Source organism: Panthera pardus, unplaced genomic scaffold (assembly GCF_024362965.1).
Source record: "Panthera pardus isolate Hobbes unplaced genomic scaffold, ASM2436296v1 HiC_scaffold_27, whole genome shotgun sequence".
Taxonomy (NCBI): Eukaryota; Metazoa; Chordata; class Mammalia; order Carnivora; family Felidae; genus Panthera; species Panthera pardus.
Genome location: NW_026526843.1, coordinates 29,834,754 through 29,849,148, shown reverse-complemented (window position 1 = coordinate 29,849,148; position 14,395 = coordinate 29,834,754). Strand labels below are relative to the sequence as shown.

Sequence of the window (14,395 nt, the reverse complement as noted above, 5' to 3'; positions counted from 1 at the left end):
ACCCAGAATAGCCAAAACAATCTTGAAAAAGAACAAAGCTTGAGGACTCCCATTTGCTGATTTTGAAACCACAAAAGCCACAGTAATCAAGACGGGGTGGTACTGGCATAAAAGATAGAAATACAGAGCAATGGAATGGAACTGAGAGTCCACAACAAACCCATACATATTTGGTTAACTGATTTTTTTTAATGTTTATTTATTTATTTATGGGGGGGAATGGGCAGAGAGTGCAAGCAGGTGAGGGGCAGAGAGAGAGGGGGAGAGACAGAATCCCAAGCAGGCTCCTCCCTATCAGCGCAGAGCCCCACAGGGGTCTCGATCTCAGGAACTGTGAGATCATGACCGGAGCCAAAACCAAGAGTCAGACCCTTAACCAACTGAGCCACCCAGGCACCCCTGGATTTTTGACAAGGGTGTCAAGACCATTCAAAGGAGAAAGAACATTCTTTCTTTCAATAAACGGTACCGGGACAACTGGATATCCACATGTAAAAGGATGAATTAACTGATTGATTTATTTATTTTTTATTCAAGTTCGTTAACATACAGTGCTGTCTTAGCTTCAGGAGTAGAACCCAGCGATTCATCCCTTACATATGACACCCAGCGTTCATCCCAGAAAGTGCCCTCCCTAATGCCCGTCACCCATTCAACCCCACCTACCCACCTACCCCCTCTCCAGCAACCCTCAATTTGTTCTCTGTATTTCAGAGTCTCTTATGAATTTATTAGATCCTTACCTCAGGCCATCTAAAAAATTCACGCAAAATGGATGAAAGGCTTAAACGTAAGAACTGAAACTATAAAGGGGCGCCGGGATGACTCACTTGGTTAAGCATCCAACTCTTGATTTTGGCTCAGGTCATGATCTCACGGTTTATGAGATCAAGCCCCATATCGGGCTCTGTGCTGACAGCATGAAGCCAGCCTGCTTGGGATTCTCTCTCTCTCTTTCTCTCTCAAAATACATAAATATAAAAAAAAAAACAAAAAAAAAACTAAAACTATAAAACTCTTAGAAGAAAATGTAGACATAAACCTTCAAGACCTTGAATTAGGCAACGGTTTCTTAGACAAGACACCTAAAGCACAAGCAATCAAAGAGAAAATAAATAGGACTTGATTAAAATTAAAATCTTTTATGCTTCAAAGAATATCATCAAGAGAGTATAAAGCTAATCCACAGAATGGGAGAAAATATTTGCACATTATTTATCTGATAGGAGGCCAGTATCCATTATAAAGAATTCTTACAACTCTGGAGTATTACTCGGCAATCAAAAAGAATGAAATCTTGCCATTTGCAACCACGTGGGTGGGACTGGAGGGTATTATGCTAAGTGAAATTAGTCAGAGAAAGACAAAAATCATATGACTTCACTCATATGAGGACTTTAAGAGACAAATCAGATGAACATAAGAGAAGGGAAACAAAAATAATATAAAAACAGGGAGGGGGACAAAACAGAAGAGACTCATAAATATGGAGAACAAACTGAGGGTTACTGGAGGGGGTGTGGGAGGGGGGATGGGCTAAATGGGTGAGGGGCACGAAGGAATCTACTCCTGAAATCATTGTTGCACCATATGCTAACTAATTTGGCTGTGAATTTTAAAAAATTAAAAATAAAATTTAAAAAAGGTTAAGTAACCTGCCTAAGGTCAAAGAATTAATATGTGATAGAATTGGATTAAAACCCTTGAACTAAAAAAAAAAAAAGAATTCTTACACCTCAACAATTAAAAAGACAAATACACCCATTAAAAATGGGCAAAAAATCCATAGACATTTCTCCAAAGGAGACATGCAAATGACCAAAAAGTACATGAAAAAGCTGCTCAGCATCATCTGCCAGGAGGGAAATGCAAATCAAAACCACAGTGAGCTCCCACTTCACGCACACTAGGATCACCATGATCAGAAAGACAGGGGTGCCGGGGTGGCTCAGTTGGTTAAGCGTAGGACTTCAGCTCAGGTCATGATCTCACGGTTCATGGGTTCGAGCCCCGCGTCAGGTTCTGTGCTGACAGCTCGGAGCCTGGAGCCTGCTTCAGATTCTGTGTCTCCCTCTCTCTCCCCCACTCATGCTCTGTCTCTCTCTCTCTCTCTCTCTCTCTCCTTCAAACATAAATAAAAACATTTAAAAAAAAGAAAGAAAAATAAATAAAAACATTTTAAAAAAAGAAAGAAAACATGCTAAATGAAAGATGCTAGACATAAAAAGCTACAATATTTCTGGTGCCTTTTTAAAAAAAATTTTTTTTGATGTTTATTTATTTTTGAGAGAAGAGAGAGAAAGAGACAGAGTGCCAGCGGGGGAGGGGCAGAGTGCGAGGGAGACAGAGACTCCGAAGCAGGCTCCATGCTGTCAGCACAGAGCCTGATGCGGGGCTCGAACTCATGGACCACGAGATCATGACCTGAGCCGAAGTTGGACGCTCAACGGACTGAGCCACCCGGGCGCCCCCGGTTCCTTTTTAATGAAGTTATCGAGAATAGGCAAATCCACAGAGACAGAAAAAGATCAATGGTTGCCAGGGGCTGGGGGAGAAGGACATAAAGAGTGACTAGGAGCAGGTACAAGGTTTGTTTTGGGGGGCGGGGGTGATGGAAATGATAAGTAGTGATGACGGGTTGCATAATCTCGTGAATATACTAAAACCACCGAACCGCACACTTTAAAATCGTAAGTTTTATGGCATACGACGTGGGCCTCAAGTAAAAATAATAAATCTCTGAGGGTGGAGCTGAGGCATTAGGACTTTTTTGTTGTTGTTGATTTTTGAAAGCGAGGGCATGAACGGGAGAGGGGCAGAGAGGCGGCGTGGACAGAGGATCCGAAGCGGGCTCTGCGTGGACAGCAGAGGGCCCGCTGCGGAGCTCGAACCCACAAACCGCGAGCTCATGACCCAAGCCGCAGTCGGCCGACTGAGCCACCCGGGCGCCCCGGCGTCAGGACTTAAACAAAACAAAGTCCCCAGGATGGTGCTAACACAGCCAGGGGGGAGAGTCACTACGTGAGGGTGCGTGCGAAGAGCAGAACTGCTGAGGAATAGAGACTGTAGAGACTGACGATTATTATTCTCCCAGTTGAGGGACATGGAAACGGGCCCAAAAAGCTTAGGTGACTTGCCCAAAGTCACAAAGTGGTCCTGCCTGGGGCAGAACTCCGAAGTCTGTGCCATCTTTAACGTTCCATTTCTCTCACAAGTATCGCTTGTGTCAAACGCGCCACCATTCGCCAACATCACGCGACTAGGGCCTTGGCAATATTTTGGCTTCCGTGTACCACTTCTGGTTCCTACTGGGACTCTAAATCCAACCTCAGCCTCAAGGGAGAGACGCGCCACGCAAGCGACTTCTAGAATCCCCAAGTCGGTCAATCTCATAAGCCTGAGCTTTCAAACCACAGGATTTCAAATAAAGGGGACTGTATACTTCTCAATGAGTTAACCTTCAAATACCAGTGACAGATGGGATTTTGTCAAGTTTATAAAAACTTATCTATTCCTAACTATGTGCCAAGAATCAGGCAAGATGTACTAAGGGTTTTGGAAGTATAAGGCAGGATTCTTGCGCTCGAAAAGTTCACCTTGATATGGAGACAAGGTACTTAACTGGTGTAAGGAAGTGATTAACATGAGCTAGCTAGCTGGACTAATTGACCTTGATTTTCTGTCCTGCCCTTAATCTCTAGGAATATGTGAGGGAGGGAAGGCCAAAACCAAAATGCAACACAACATTCTCCCTGGCTGTGGCAGTCTCTGAGACGGCCCCCAATAATCCTTGCACCCTGGTACTGACACCCTGCACAGTCCCCTCCCAAAAGGAGGGGGGCTGACCTGTCATACCAAGAGGACACTGCAGAAATGATGGGGACTTCTGAGTCTTGGTCACAAAAGATATTGTGGCTTGCTCTCTCTTGGATTACTCATGCTGTGGGAAGCCAGCTGTCCCATCACAAGGATATTCAAGCAGCCTTATGGCAGACCCTTGTGATGAGGGGCTGGGGCTCCTCCCCAACAGCACTCAGCTGCCAACCCTGTGAGTGAGCCACCTGGGAAGTGGGACCGCCAGCCCCAAGCGAGACTTCAAATGACTGCACCCTTGGTCGGCCTCGTAACCACAGCCTCACGAAGAGACGGGAACCACCCGCCCAAACTGCTGTTGAATCCCTGACCCGCAGAAACTAGATGACATGGTAAATGTTGTTGTTTAAAGAAAAAAAAAATCAAGGGGAACCTGGCCGGCTCAGTCAGCAGAGCGTGCAACTCTTGATCTTAGGGTCACGAGTTCAAGCCCCACACTGGGCGTAGAGCTTACAAAAAGAAAAAAAAAAAAAAAACAACAAAAAACCGGGGCGCCTGGGTGGCTCAGTCGGTTGAGCATCTGACTTCAGCTCACGTCATCTCACAGTCTGTGAGTTCGAGCCCCGCATCGGGCTCTGTGCTGACAGTTCAGAGCCTGGATGGAGCCTGTTGGATCTGAGAGAGAACGTCAGGCGATGAAGGAGAGGAGGCAGTGAGGTACACGGTTCTGAGTACGGGAGAGAAATGCAGGCAGATGGGAGACTTTGTGAGGCTTCAGCATCTAAGTGTAACTGATGTCATGAAAGGCGGTGAGAATGTCCGAGGAGAGTATAAAGAGGGGAGGTCAGAGTCCTGGGGAATGCCAACATTTAACGGGCAGGCAGAGGAAGAATCCGGAAGACTGAGAAAGCCAAAGGAGGAGGAGGAGAATCTCCAGAACAGCTTCACAGAAATCAAGGAAGGAGAGCAACCAGGGAGGCACGGTCAACAGAGATCCAGACAGAAAAGCACCGGATTTGCAACTGTGCGAGCGGCGGAGGAGGGAAAGGGGCGCCTGGGGAACGACAGTGCCAAAAGAGAAGGACTCGAGAATGCGTGACTTGGAGGTGGACAGCGACAGGCTCCAGGGCCTATGGTGGCCAGGCCGCCACGTTTTCAGCAACCCGTGCTCTCCCACACAGCTTGGCTACAGAAGAGCAGAGCGAAACTCCACCCTGGCCAGCGGGGGGGGGACCCAAGAACGGGCCATTGGAAAGACTGTTGATTAGAGAGGGAACAGTGCCAACGTGGGGTAGGGGGGGAGCAGACGACACCTCGTTGGTAAACTCTAAGAACTACCTGGTCCTAAGGTTAGGCCCGGAGCTGGCTCACTTCTAGGGCCAGGCTGATTGGACTCCGGGGTTTCTACTTCAGCCTAAGGCCGTTCAGTTTTCTGGCCCGGAGGGGAGGGCATCTGCCTTTTAGTGCCATAGGGGCCTGTGGCCTGGCTGTGTGGTTAGATCAGTTTCTGTATTAACTGAGTAATATACATCCGTTCGATACATGTAATATACAATACAATTATACGTTACTACATGTAATTACAATACATATAACAAATCCATAATAAATATCCTGGTGATCTTAAAGACAGTCAGTTGGCAATTTTCAAAATCAGAAAATTAAATAAAGGTTAACGGAGGGAGAAAAAGCACAAGACAATGGATTAGCTTGGGACAAGGTGCCTTCCTCGTAAAGCCTCCTGTATACCATAATGGAGTGTTTGGAGTATTTTTCCCCAATGTTTCCTGAAGGGCCTTCCTTTGCAGATCTCATCAATTTTAGAATCTGGTCGTATTATTGGCCTCGAGTTGTATCTCGTATAGAACCAACTGTCGTCGCTTCAGGCACACCATTTTATTGTATTTAAAAAAGTTTTTTTTAACACTGGGGCACCTGGATGGCTCAGCTGGTTAAACGTCTGACTTCGGCTCAGGTCATGATCTCACAGTCCGTGGGTTCGAGCCCCGCGTCGGGCTCTGTGCTGACAGCTCAGAGCCTGAAGCCTGCTTCGGATTCTTTGTCTCCCTCTCTCTCTGCCCCTTCCCAGCTTGCACTCTGCTCCCTCTCAAAAATAAACAGACATTAAAAAAAAAAAATTTTTTTTAATTTTAACACTTATTCATTTTTGAGAGAGAGAGAGAGAGAGAGCGAGCGAGCGAGCAAGCAAGCATGCGGGGCTCGAACCCACGAACCGTGAGATCATGACCTGAGCAGAAGTCAGACGTTTAACCAACTGAGCCACCCAGGCACCCCCAGCTACACCATTTTAAATTTTTTTTTTTTTTCAACATTTTTTATTTTTATTTTTGGGACAGAGAGAGACAGAGCATGAACGGGGGAGGGGCAGAGAGAGAGGGAGACACAGAATCGGAAACAGGCTCCAGGCTCCGAGCCATCAGCCCAGAGCCTGACGCGGGGCTCGAACTCACAGACCGCGAGATCGTGACCTGGCTGAAGTCGGACGCTTAACCGACTGCGCCACCCAGGCGCCCCTCAGCTACACCATTTTAGAAACCCAGTTGTCCCAATGGGGCTTGGTGCCTGCTTTGCTACTGAATCGCCTAGCAGTATTTCCGCTTCTCTTTGTTAGTGCGGGCTGACAGCAGTTTGGTTTCTTAAATTAACATAGTAAGAGGTCAGCTTGTAGCTTTTCCCAGTTCAACACTAGAACACAAGCTCCATACAGGCAGGGTGCGTTGCTTGTTTACTGGTCGTGATGGGTTGGATGGATCCCTCAAAACGTCATGTCCTTCCAGTAACCTCAGAACGTGGCCTTATTTGGAAAGAGGGTCCTTGCAGATATAATTAGTTACGATGAGGTCATGCAGATGGGTAGGATGTGCCCTTAATCCAATATGACTGGTGTCCCTATAAAAAGAAGAGAAGAAAAACAGAGACAGAGACCCAGGGAGAAGACCACGTGATAATATAGGCATCTATGAGCCAAGAAACGCCACGGACCGGCGGCAAGCACCAGAAGCTGGGAAGGGCCAAGGAAGGATCCTGCCCTCAAACTTGCCCCGCCAACACCTTCATTTCAGACTTCTAGGACTCAGAAGAAATGCGAGGCAGTTTCTGTTGTGCTAAGCCACCTAGTTTGTGATACTTTGTTACAGCAGCCCTCGCAAAAGAATACAGTGGCACATCCCAGGTTTCTAGGACAGTGCCTGGCACACAGGAGGGGCCCAATAAATAAAATATACGTCAAGGGACGTATGGACTTTTTAATTCCCCACAACCGACCTCTCTGTGGTATCAGGCACCTGTTGACGGCCACTGTCCCCTGATGTACACACTCCTTGATGCTCTCTCCTCTCGGTTCCCACGTCACCAGGTCCTAATTATTTTTGTCTGCTTTTTTAAGTGTATTTATTTTGAGAGAGAGCGCACACGCATGCGTGCGTGCAAGTGGGGGAGGGGCAGAGAGAGAGGGAGACAGACTCCCAAGCAGGTTCCGTGCTTGTGATACTTTGTTACAGCAGCCCTCGCAAAAGAATACAGTGGCACATCCCAGGTTTCTAGGACAGTGCCTGGCACACAGGAGGGGCCCAATAAATAAAATATACGTCAAGGGACGTATGGACTTTTTAATTCCCCACAACCGACCTCTCTGTGGTATCAGGCACCTGTTGACGGCCACTGTCCCCTGATGTACACACTCCTTGATGCTCTCTCCTCTCGGTTCCCACGTCACCAGGTCCTAATTATTTTTGTCTGCTTTTTTAAGTGTATTTATTTTGAGAGAGAGCGCACACGCATGCGTGCGTGCAAGTGGGGGAGGGGCAGAGAGAGAGGGAGACAGACTCCCAAGCAGGTCCCGTGCTTGTGATACTTTGTTACAGCAGCCCTCGCAAAAGAATACAGTGGCACATCCCAGGTTTCTAGGACAGTGCCTGGCACACAGGAGGGGCCCAATAAATAAAATATACGTCAAGGGACGTATGGACTTTTTAATTCCCCACAACCGACCTCTCTGTGGTATCAGGCACCTGTTGACGGCCACTGTCCCCTGATGTACACACTCCTTGATGCTCTCTCCTCTCGGTTCCCACGTCACCAGGTCCTAATTATTTTTGTCTGCTTTTTTAAGTGTATTTATTTTGAGAGAGAGCGCACACGCATGCGTGCGTGCAAGTGGGGGAGGGGCAGAGAGAGAGGGAGACAGACTCCCAAGCAGGTTCCGTGCTTGTGATACTTTGTTACAGCAGCCCTCGCAAAAGAATACAGTGGCACATCCCAGGTTTCTAGGACAGTGCCTGGCACACAGGAGGGGCCCAATAAATAAAATACACGTCAAGGGACGTATGGACTTTTTAATTCCCCACAACCGACCTCTCTGTGGTATCAGGCACCTGTTGACGGCCACTGTCCCCTGATGTACACACTCCTTGATGCTCTCTCCTCTCGGTTCCCACGTCACCAGGTCCTAATTATTTTTGTCTGCTTTTTTAAGTGTATTTATTTTGAGAGAGAGCGCACACGCATGTGTGCGTGCAAGTGGGGGAGGGGCAGAGAGAGAGGGAGACAGACTCCCAAGCAGGTTCCGTGCTTGTGATACTTTGTTACAGCAGCCCTCGCAAAAGAATACAGTGGCACATCCCAGGTTTCTAGGACAGTGCCTGGCACACAGGAGGGGCCCAATAAATAAAATATACGTCAAGGGACGTATGGACTTTTTAATTCCCCACAACCGACCTCTCTGTGGTATCAGGCACCTGTTGACGGCCACTGTCCCCTGATGTACACACTCCTTGATGCTCTCTCCTCTCGGTTCCCACGTCACCAGGTCCTAATTATTTTTGTCTGCTTTTTTAAGTGTATTTATTTTGAGAGAGAGCGCACACGCATGCGTGCGTGCAAGTGGGGGAGGGGCAGAGAGAGAGGGAGACAGACTCCCAAGCAGGTTCCGTGCTTGTGATACTTTGTTACAGCAGCCCTCGCAAAAGAATACAGTGGCACATCCCAGGTTTCTAGGACAGTGCCTGGCACACAGGAGGGGCCCAATAAATAAAATACACGTCAAGGGACGTATGGACTTTTTAATTCCCCACAACTGACCTCTCTGTGGTATCAGGCACCTGTTGACGGCCACTGTCCCCTGATGTACACACTCCTTGATGCTCTCTCCTCTCGGTTCCCACGTCACCAGGTCCTAATTATTTTTGTCTGCTTTTTTAAGTGTATTTATTTTGAGAGAGAGCGCACACGCATGCGTGCGTGCAAGTGGGGGAGGGGCAGAGAGAGAGGGAGACAGACTCCCAAGCAGGTTCCGTGCTGACAGCGCAGAGCCCAATGAGGGGCTCAAACTCATTGTTTGAGATCATGGTCATGAGATCATGACCTGAGCGGAAATCAAGAGTTGGATGCTTAACCGACTGAGCTACCCAGACGCCCCTTATCTGCTTTTTATTTTTATTTTTTTAATTTTATTTATTTTTCAGAGAGAGAGTATGAGTGAGCAAGGGGCGGAGGTGAGGGGTGGGGTAGGAGAGAGAATCCCACATGATATAGAGAGGAAGAGAGAGTGAAGAGCCCAGAGCGGGGCTCAGGCTCACCTGAAGCGGGGCTCAAACTCACAAACCATGAGATCATGACCTGAGCTAAAATTGGATTTAACCGACTGAGCCACCCAGGTGCCCCCCTTGTCTGTTTTATTTTATTCATTTTTTATTTAATGTTTATTTTTGAGAGAGAGAGAGAGACAGAGCACAAGCAGGGGCAGAGAGAGAGGGAGACACAATCCAAAGCAAGCTGTCAGCACCAAGCTCGATGCGGGGCTCGAACCCATGAACTGTGAGATCATGACCTGAGCCAAAGTCGGATGCTTAACCAAGAGAGCCACCCAGGCGTCCCTTTAAAAAAATTGTTTTAATGTTTGTTTATTTTTGAGAGAGAGACAGAGACAGAGAGTGAGAAGGAGACGGGCAGAAAGAGAGGGAGACACAGAATCCGAAGCAGGCTCCAGGCTCTGAGCTGTCAGCACAGAGCCCGACGCGGGGCTCAAACTCACGAACTGTGAGATCATGACCTGAGCCAAAGTCAGATGCTTAACAGATTGAGCCACCCAGGCGCATCCCCCCTTGTCTGCTTTTTAAACGTCAGTGTTTCCCAGGATTGTATCTTGAGTCCTCTCTCTTCTTGCTCCGCACTCCACATAACGTTAGCCCTTCCCAGGTTTCAATTCCCCATCTCAAGCAAGGACTCCCAATCTAAAACGGATCTAACCATGTCACTCTCCTGCTTAAAAAAGAGAACAAGCTATTGCCGACAGATAAAGTCCAAATTTGTCTACTTCGGCATTTTACTCTGTCCCCACCCCAGGATGCACGAACCCCTTCCTGTAAAGTAACCTGGGCTATAGTCACCAAGGACCATTCAAATTTCCCAAGCACATCATATGTGATGCTTTCAATGCTTCCATATCCCTTCCACCTGGGATGCTTCTCAACCCCCTCATCTAGTTGGTGAAATCCTAGTTCAAGGCCACACACAAATGCCATCATCTTTCGGTGCCTTTCCTGATCACCCTTCAGGAGAATGACCCACTCCCATCTGTTTTTCCATAGCCTTTTGTCCACCATGCCGGCATTTTATCCTAACACAACAGGTGACCAGTCCGCTCGATGAGGGATGGGCTCTTTAATGGTAAGGGCAGTACCTTATCCATCTTAATTTTTTGGCAAGTTTATTTATCTTTGACAGAGAGGGGGGGGGGGGGGAGGGAGGGAGAGAGTGAGAGTGAGTGCAGGGGAAGGGCAGAGAAAGAAGGAGACACAGAATCCGAAACAGGCTCCAGGCTCTGTCTGAGCTGTGAGCACAGAGCCTGACGCGGGGCTCGACCTCACGAACCGCGAGATCATGACCTGGGCCAAGGTCGGATGCTTAAACAACTGAGCCACCCGGGCGCCCCAATACCTTATCCACCTTCCCAGAGCCAGTCCCCAGCTCAGTGCTTGGCACATGGCATGCTCCCAGAGATTACAGGTTAAATGACCTCATTCTACTTGCAAAAATCCCCCCAAATTACAGCTATCAAATGGCAACAGAAGCGCATATCCGCAGCATTTCAACAGAGCACAGCAAAGATATTGCTGTGTCCGCAGAAGTTAGGGCCAACGCAAAGGTCAAAGCGTTAGGCCCACAAGAATGACCCGTTCAGCGCTGGACGGGGTGTTTATATTCCTCGGAACCCGACTGCGACACAGAAAGGAAATTCCAGACAGAGAGCATCCACCTCTTACCTCCGAAGGTACATAGTCTCCTCGTCTTCTGTGTTACAAAACTTGTGGGCGTGTTTGGCAGCATCGATCACCCGGGACCGATCCCGGGGCCTCATGGGCAGTTTCTCTAACTGACAGTCTGAAGAAATGGAGAAAGATTCGGTCACAGGAGCCACTGAGAGATACCTGGAGGCAACCACAAGTTTTCAGTGGGGCCCTTAGCGCTGTAATTTTGCACTATAATTGCTATGCTTATTGATGGCTATTACTGGATTCCCCAACGAAAAAATGACTTGGTGTCAGAACACCCGCAGCTGTTCCATTACCATCTTGGTGATCTTTGGCAACTTCCTTTGGGTTTTTTTTTTTTTCCCCCTTATTTGAAGGATGAGTAGATCACAGTGTCTCAAAAGTCCTTCCCAGCACTGCAAGTTTTCCATGAGTGTTTCTGTGACCCTGGGACACTTGGCTCGTGTTATAATGCATGAGAATCAGACAGGAAGGAGGACATCGTCATCAAGCGTCATCAAGCCTCGTTTAGGAAGGCATAGGGAAGGGTGGATCCGCGCCTACAAAAGGAGAGAGACGGGGGAGGTGCTATGCTACAAGTGGTATGCAAATGACCCAGGCCAGGCTAGAGGCGTTTCCATCCGAAAACAATGAAAACACGCAGGAAATAAATGAGGTGCAGTTACAAAGCAGATGGAAACTGATATAATGCAAATTAAGCACCTAAAGGGTCATGGAGAAGTCAAGTGACCACAGTGATTCGAGATTAATGGAAGAGAGGGAGGGGGAGTCAGAGAACGCCAGGCAGTTTGCATGTTGATTAATCTTCACAACGACCTGCTGGAGTAGACATTTCGTAGCCCAATTCGGAGTTTGAAGGTGAGGGAATTGAGGCTGCCAAAGAGTGTGCATTTACTGAGGACAACAAGTATTCAGACTCAACTCTAGGTGATCAAAAGAGAACTCATTCATTCAATGAATAGGCGAGGGCCCTCAAAGTACCAGGTGCCGTTCAAACGTAGTGCTGGGGATTCAGCAAATAACAGAGCCAAGTCCCTGCCCTGATGCAGTTTACATTCTAGCGGAGGAGGCAGAAAATTTTTAAATAAGAATTACAAAATATGACCTTGGATAATGATAAGTGCCAATAAAAAAACCTGGCCAGATATTAAGAGGATGGACAGTGATCTCAGTGATAAGTGCTACCAAGAAAAATCAGGCAGAGTTAAGAGGGCAAAGAGTAACAAGGGTGCTGTTTTAGATAGCCAAGGAAGAGTTTTCTGGGGTTTTTTTTAATGTTTATTTATTTCTGAAAGAGAGAGAGAGACAGACACACACACACACACACACACACACACACACACACACACACAGAGCGTGAGTGGGGGAGGGGCAGAGGGTGAGGGAGACACAGACTCCGAAGCAGGCTCCAGGCTCTGAGCTGTCAGCACAGACCCTGACCTGAGGCTGGCTCGAGCCCACGAACTGGGATTCGTGGGAGATCATGACCGAGATCATGACCTGAGCCGACCTCTGGCACTTAACTGCCAGAGCCACTCAGGAGCCCCCAGGGAAGAGTTTTCAAATGAAGAGACGTTTCAGCTGAGCCCTCCATGAAATAAGGAAGCACCTAGGGAAGAGTGTTCGAGGCAGAAAAAATGCCAATCCCAAAGGCTCTGGGAGGCAGGTTTTGACGTGATGAAGAAAAATCAAAAAGGCCACTGTAGCTGTAGCACAGTGAGCAAGGGGAAGAGGGGTAGGGGATGAGGTCGGAGAGGTAGTTGAGGATCTTATCATGCAGGGTCTAGGTATGGGCTTTGGTTTTACTCTTGGTTTTATAGGAAAACACCAAGTTTGGAACAGGACTCCGGCAGCTGTGTGGGAAAAAGCCCCCAGGAAACAGAGAGTGGAGGGTAAAAGGCTATCGTGGCAGTTCCAGGTGAGGGACGACGGTGGCTTGGGCTAGAGTGGCAGAAATGAAGTGGTAAGAAGCAGTAAGGTTCTGGATAGATTTTTCAAGGAAGGGCCGGCACAGCGTGTTGATGGATTGGGTAGATCAAAGGTATGAAAAAGAGACAAGTCAAGAATGATTCTGAGATTCTGGGCGAATAGGGGAGAGTGGGAAGTAGGGGGTCATGAAGTCAATTTGAACATGATCTCTTTGAGGCAGGAAGGAAAGCCTGCCTGAAATTAGCTCAACAGGAATGGGACTGGGTATGGGAAGTGAGGATACAGAGACAGTCAATATAGGCAGCTTTTTTTTTTTAGAAGTGTTGCTATAAAAGAAACAAAGAAATGGGGATACAGCTGGAAGAAAATGGAGGGATCAAGGGAGGATTTTATTCTGGTTTAAGAGAAGAGCCATAGCAGCATCCTAGCACCCGGCAGAAAGGTTACAAAGTATATAGAGGCGGACTGGGAGGAGAGGGAGATGGCCAGTTCATTTTTCCTGAAGGAGAAATTTGCTTTTGAGGGAAGCCTGGATACACTCACAAAGTTAAACAGAAAACAGAAAAGCTATCCTGGAGCGGGGCAGGGATGGAGAGCGAGGAAAACCACTCTTCAAAGCGACGTGCCTCCTAGATCCCCAAGTTTCCCGTCTTGCAGACGCCGCCCAGTTCCCCGACCACTCACCCAGCACCAGGACCATCTGGCCACACAAACAGTAGTAGACGTGGAGGGGCTTCTCGCCGTCGTCATACTCCTCCCGATCCCGGGTGTCGGAGCAGACTACCGACCGGGACACTACTTTAGGCATAGTTCTGAAGAGCAGCAGGGAAACTCCTGCCAAAAAAGAAGGGTCGCGCAGAAATGATGTCACAGATGTGCCTGGAGCCTCTTCCCAGCCAGAAGGCTAGGCTGGTCACGTGTCAGTAGCAGTCCCGTGGACTTCCGGGTGGTTCCATTCGACCAGGATGCGGGGGGGGGGGGGGGGGGGGGGGGGCGCGCCCTGAAGCGCTCAGAACCTCCTCTGCCTTGGCCTGAGTTAGCTGGGACTTCTTTGCTTGGGACAGTCCTGATACTGCTGAAGTTAATTCATGTATATTGGTATACACGTCTGTATATGCAGATATATGAAACCAGAGAGAACAAAGAACTATATGTGCACGTTACCGGCTTCATACAGATTTTAGGTGTGCATCTAAATACGGTCTTGATTTTAATGGCTGTATTCAGGATGAGAACCTAATGAAGTAGAGATATCTTTTCAAAGTTGAGATATAATTCATGTAGCATAACATTCACCCCTTAAAAAGTGTATAATGCCGTGGTTTTTAGTATCTTCACCAAGCTGTGCAACCTGCAGAACT

General features: G+C 47.9%; 1 protein-coding gene across 8 annotated transcripts in view; it reads right to left on the bottom strand.

The window, feature by feature from the left end:
- Positions 1 to 13,928, bottom strand: part of STEEP1 (STING1 ER exit protein 1) — a 55,707-nt gene extending 41,779 nt beyond the window's left edge. For 3 of the 8 annotated variants that reach the window (XR_002073174.2, XR_002073173.2, XM_019421877.2), the window contains exons 1-3: positions 13,719 to 13,928; positions 11,097 to 11,214; positions 6,634 to 6,723 (exon numbers count right to left, since the gene is read on the bottom strand). Coding sequence is in view for 6 of the 8 variants with exons in the window: in XM_019421877.2 (XP_019277422.1) it covers positions 6,634 to 6,723; positions 11,097 to 11,214; positions 13,719 to 13,842 (332 nt within the window). In the remaining 2 variants the exon portion in view is untranslated. The remainder of the gene's footprint in view (positions 1 to 6,633; positions 6,724 to 11,096; positions 11,215 to 13,718) is intronic. The other 5 variants (XM_019421880.2, XM_019421883.2, XM_019421878.2 and 2 more) reach the window with 4 other exon arrangements.
- Positions 13,929 to 14,395: the final 467 nt, after the last annotated feature.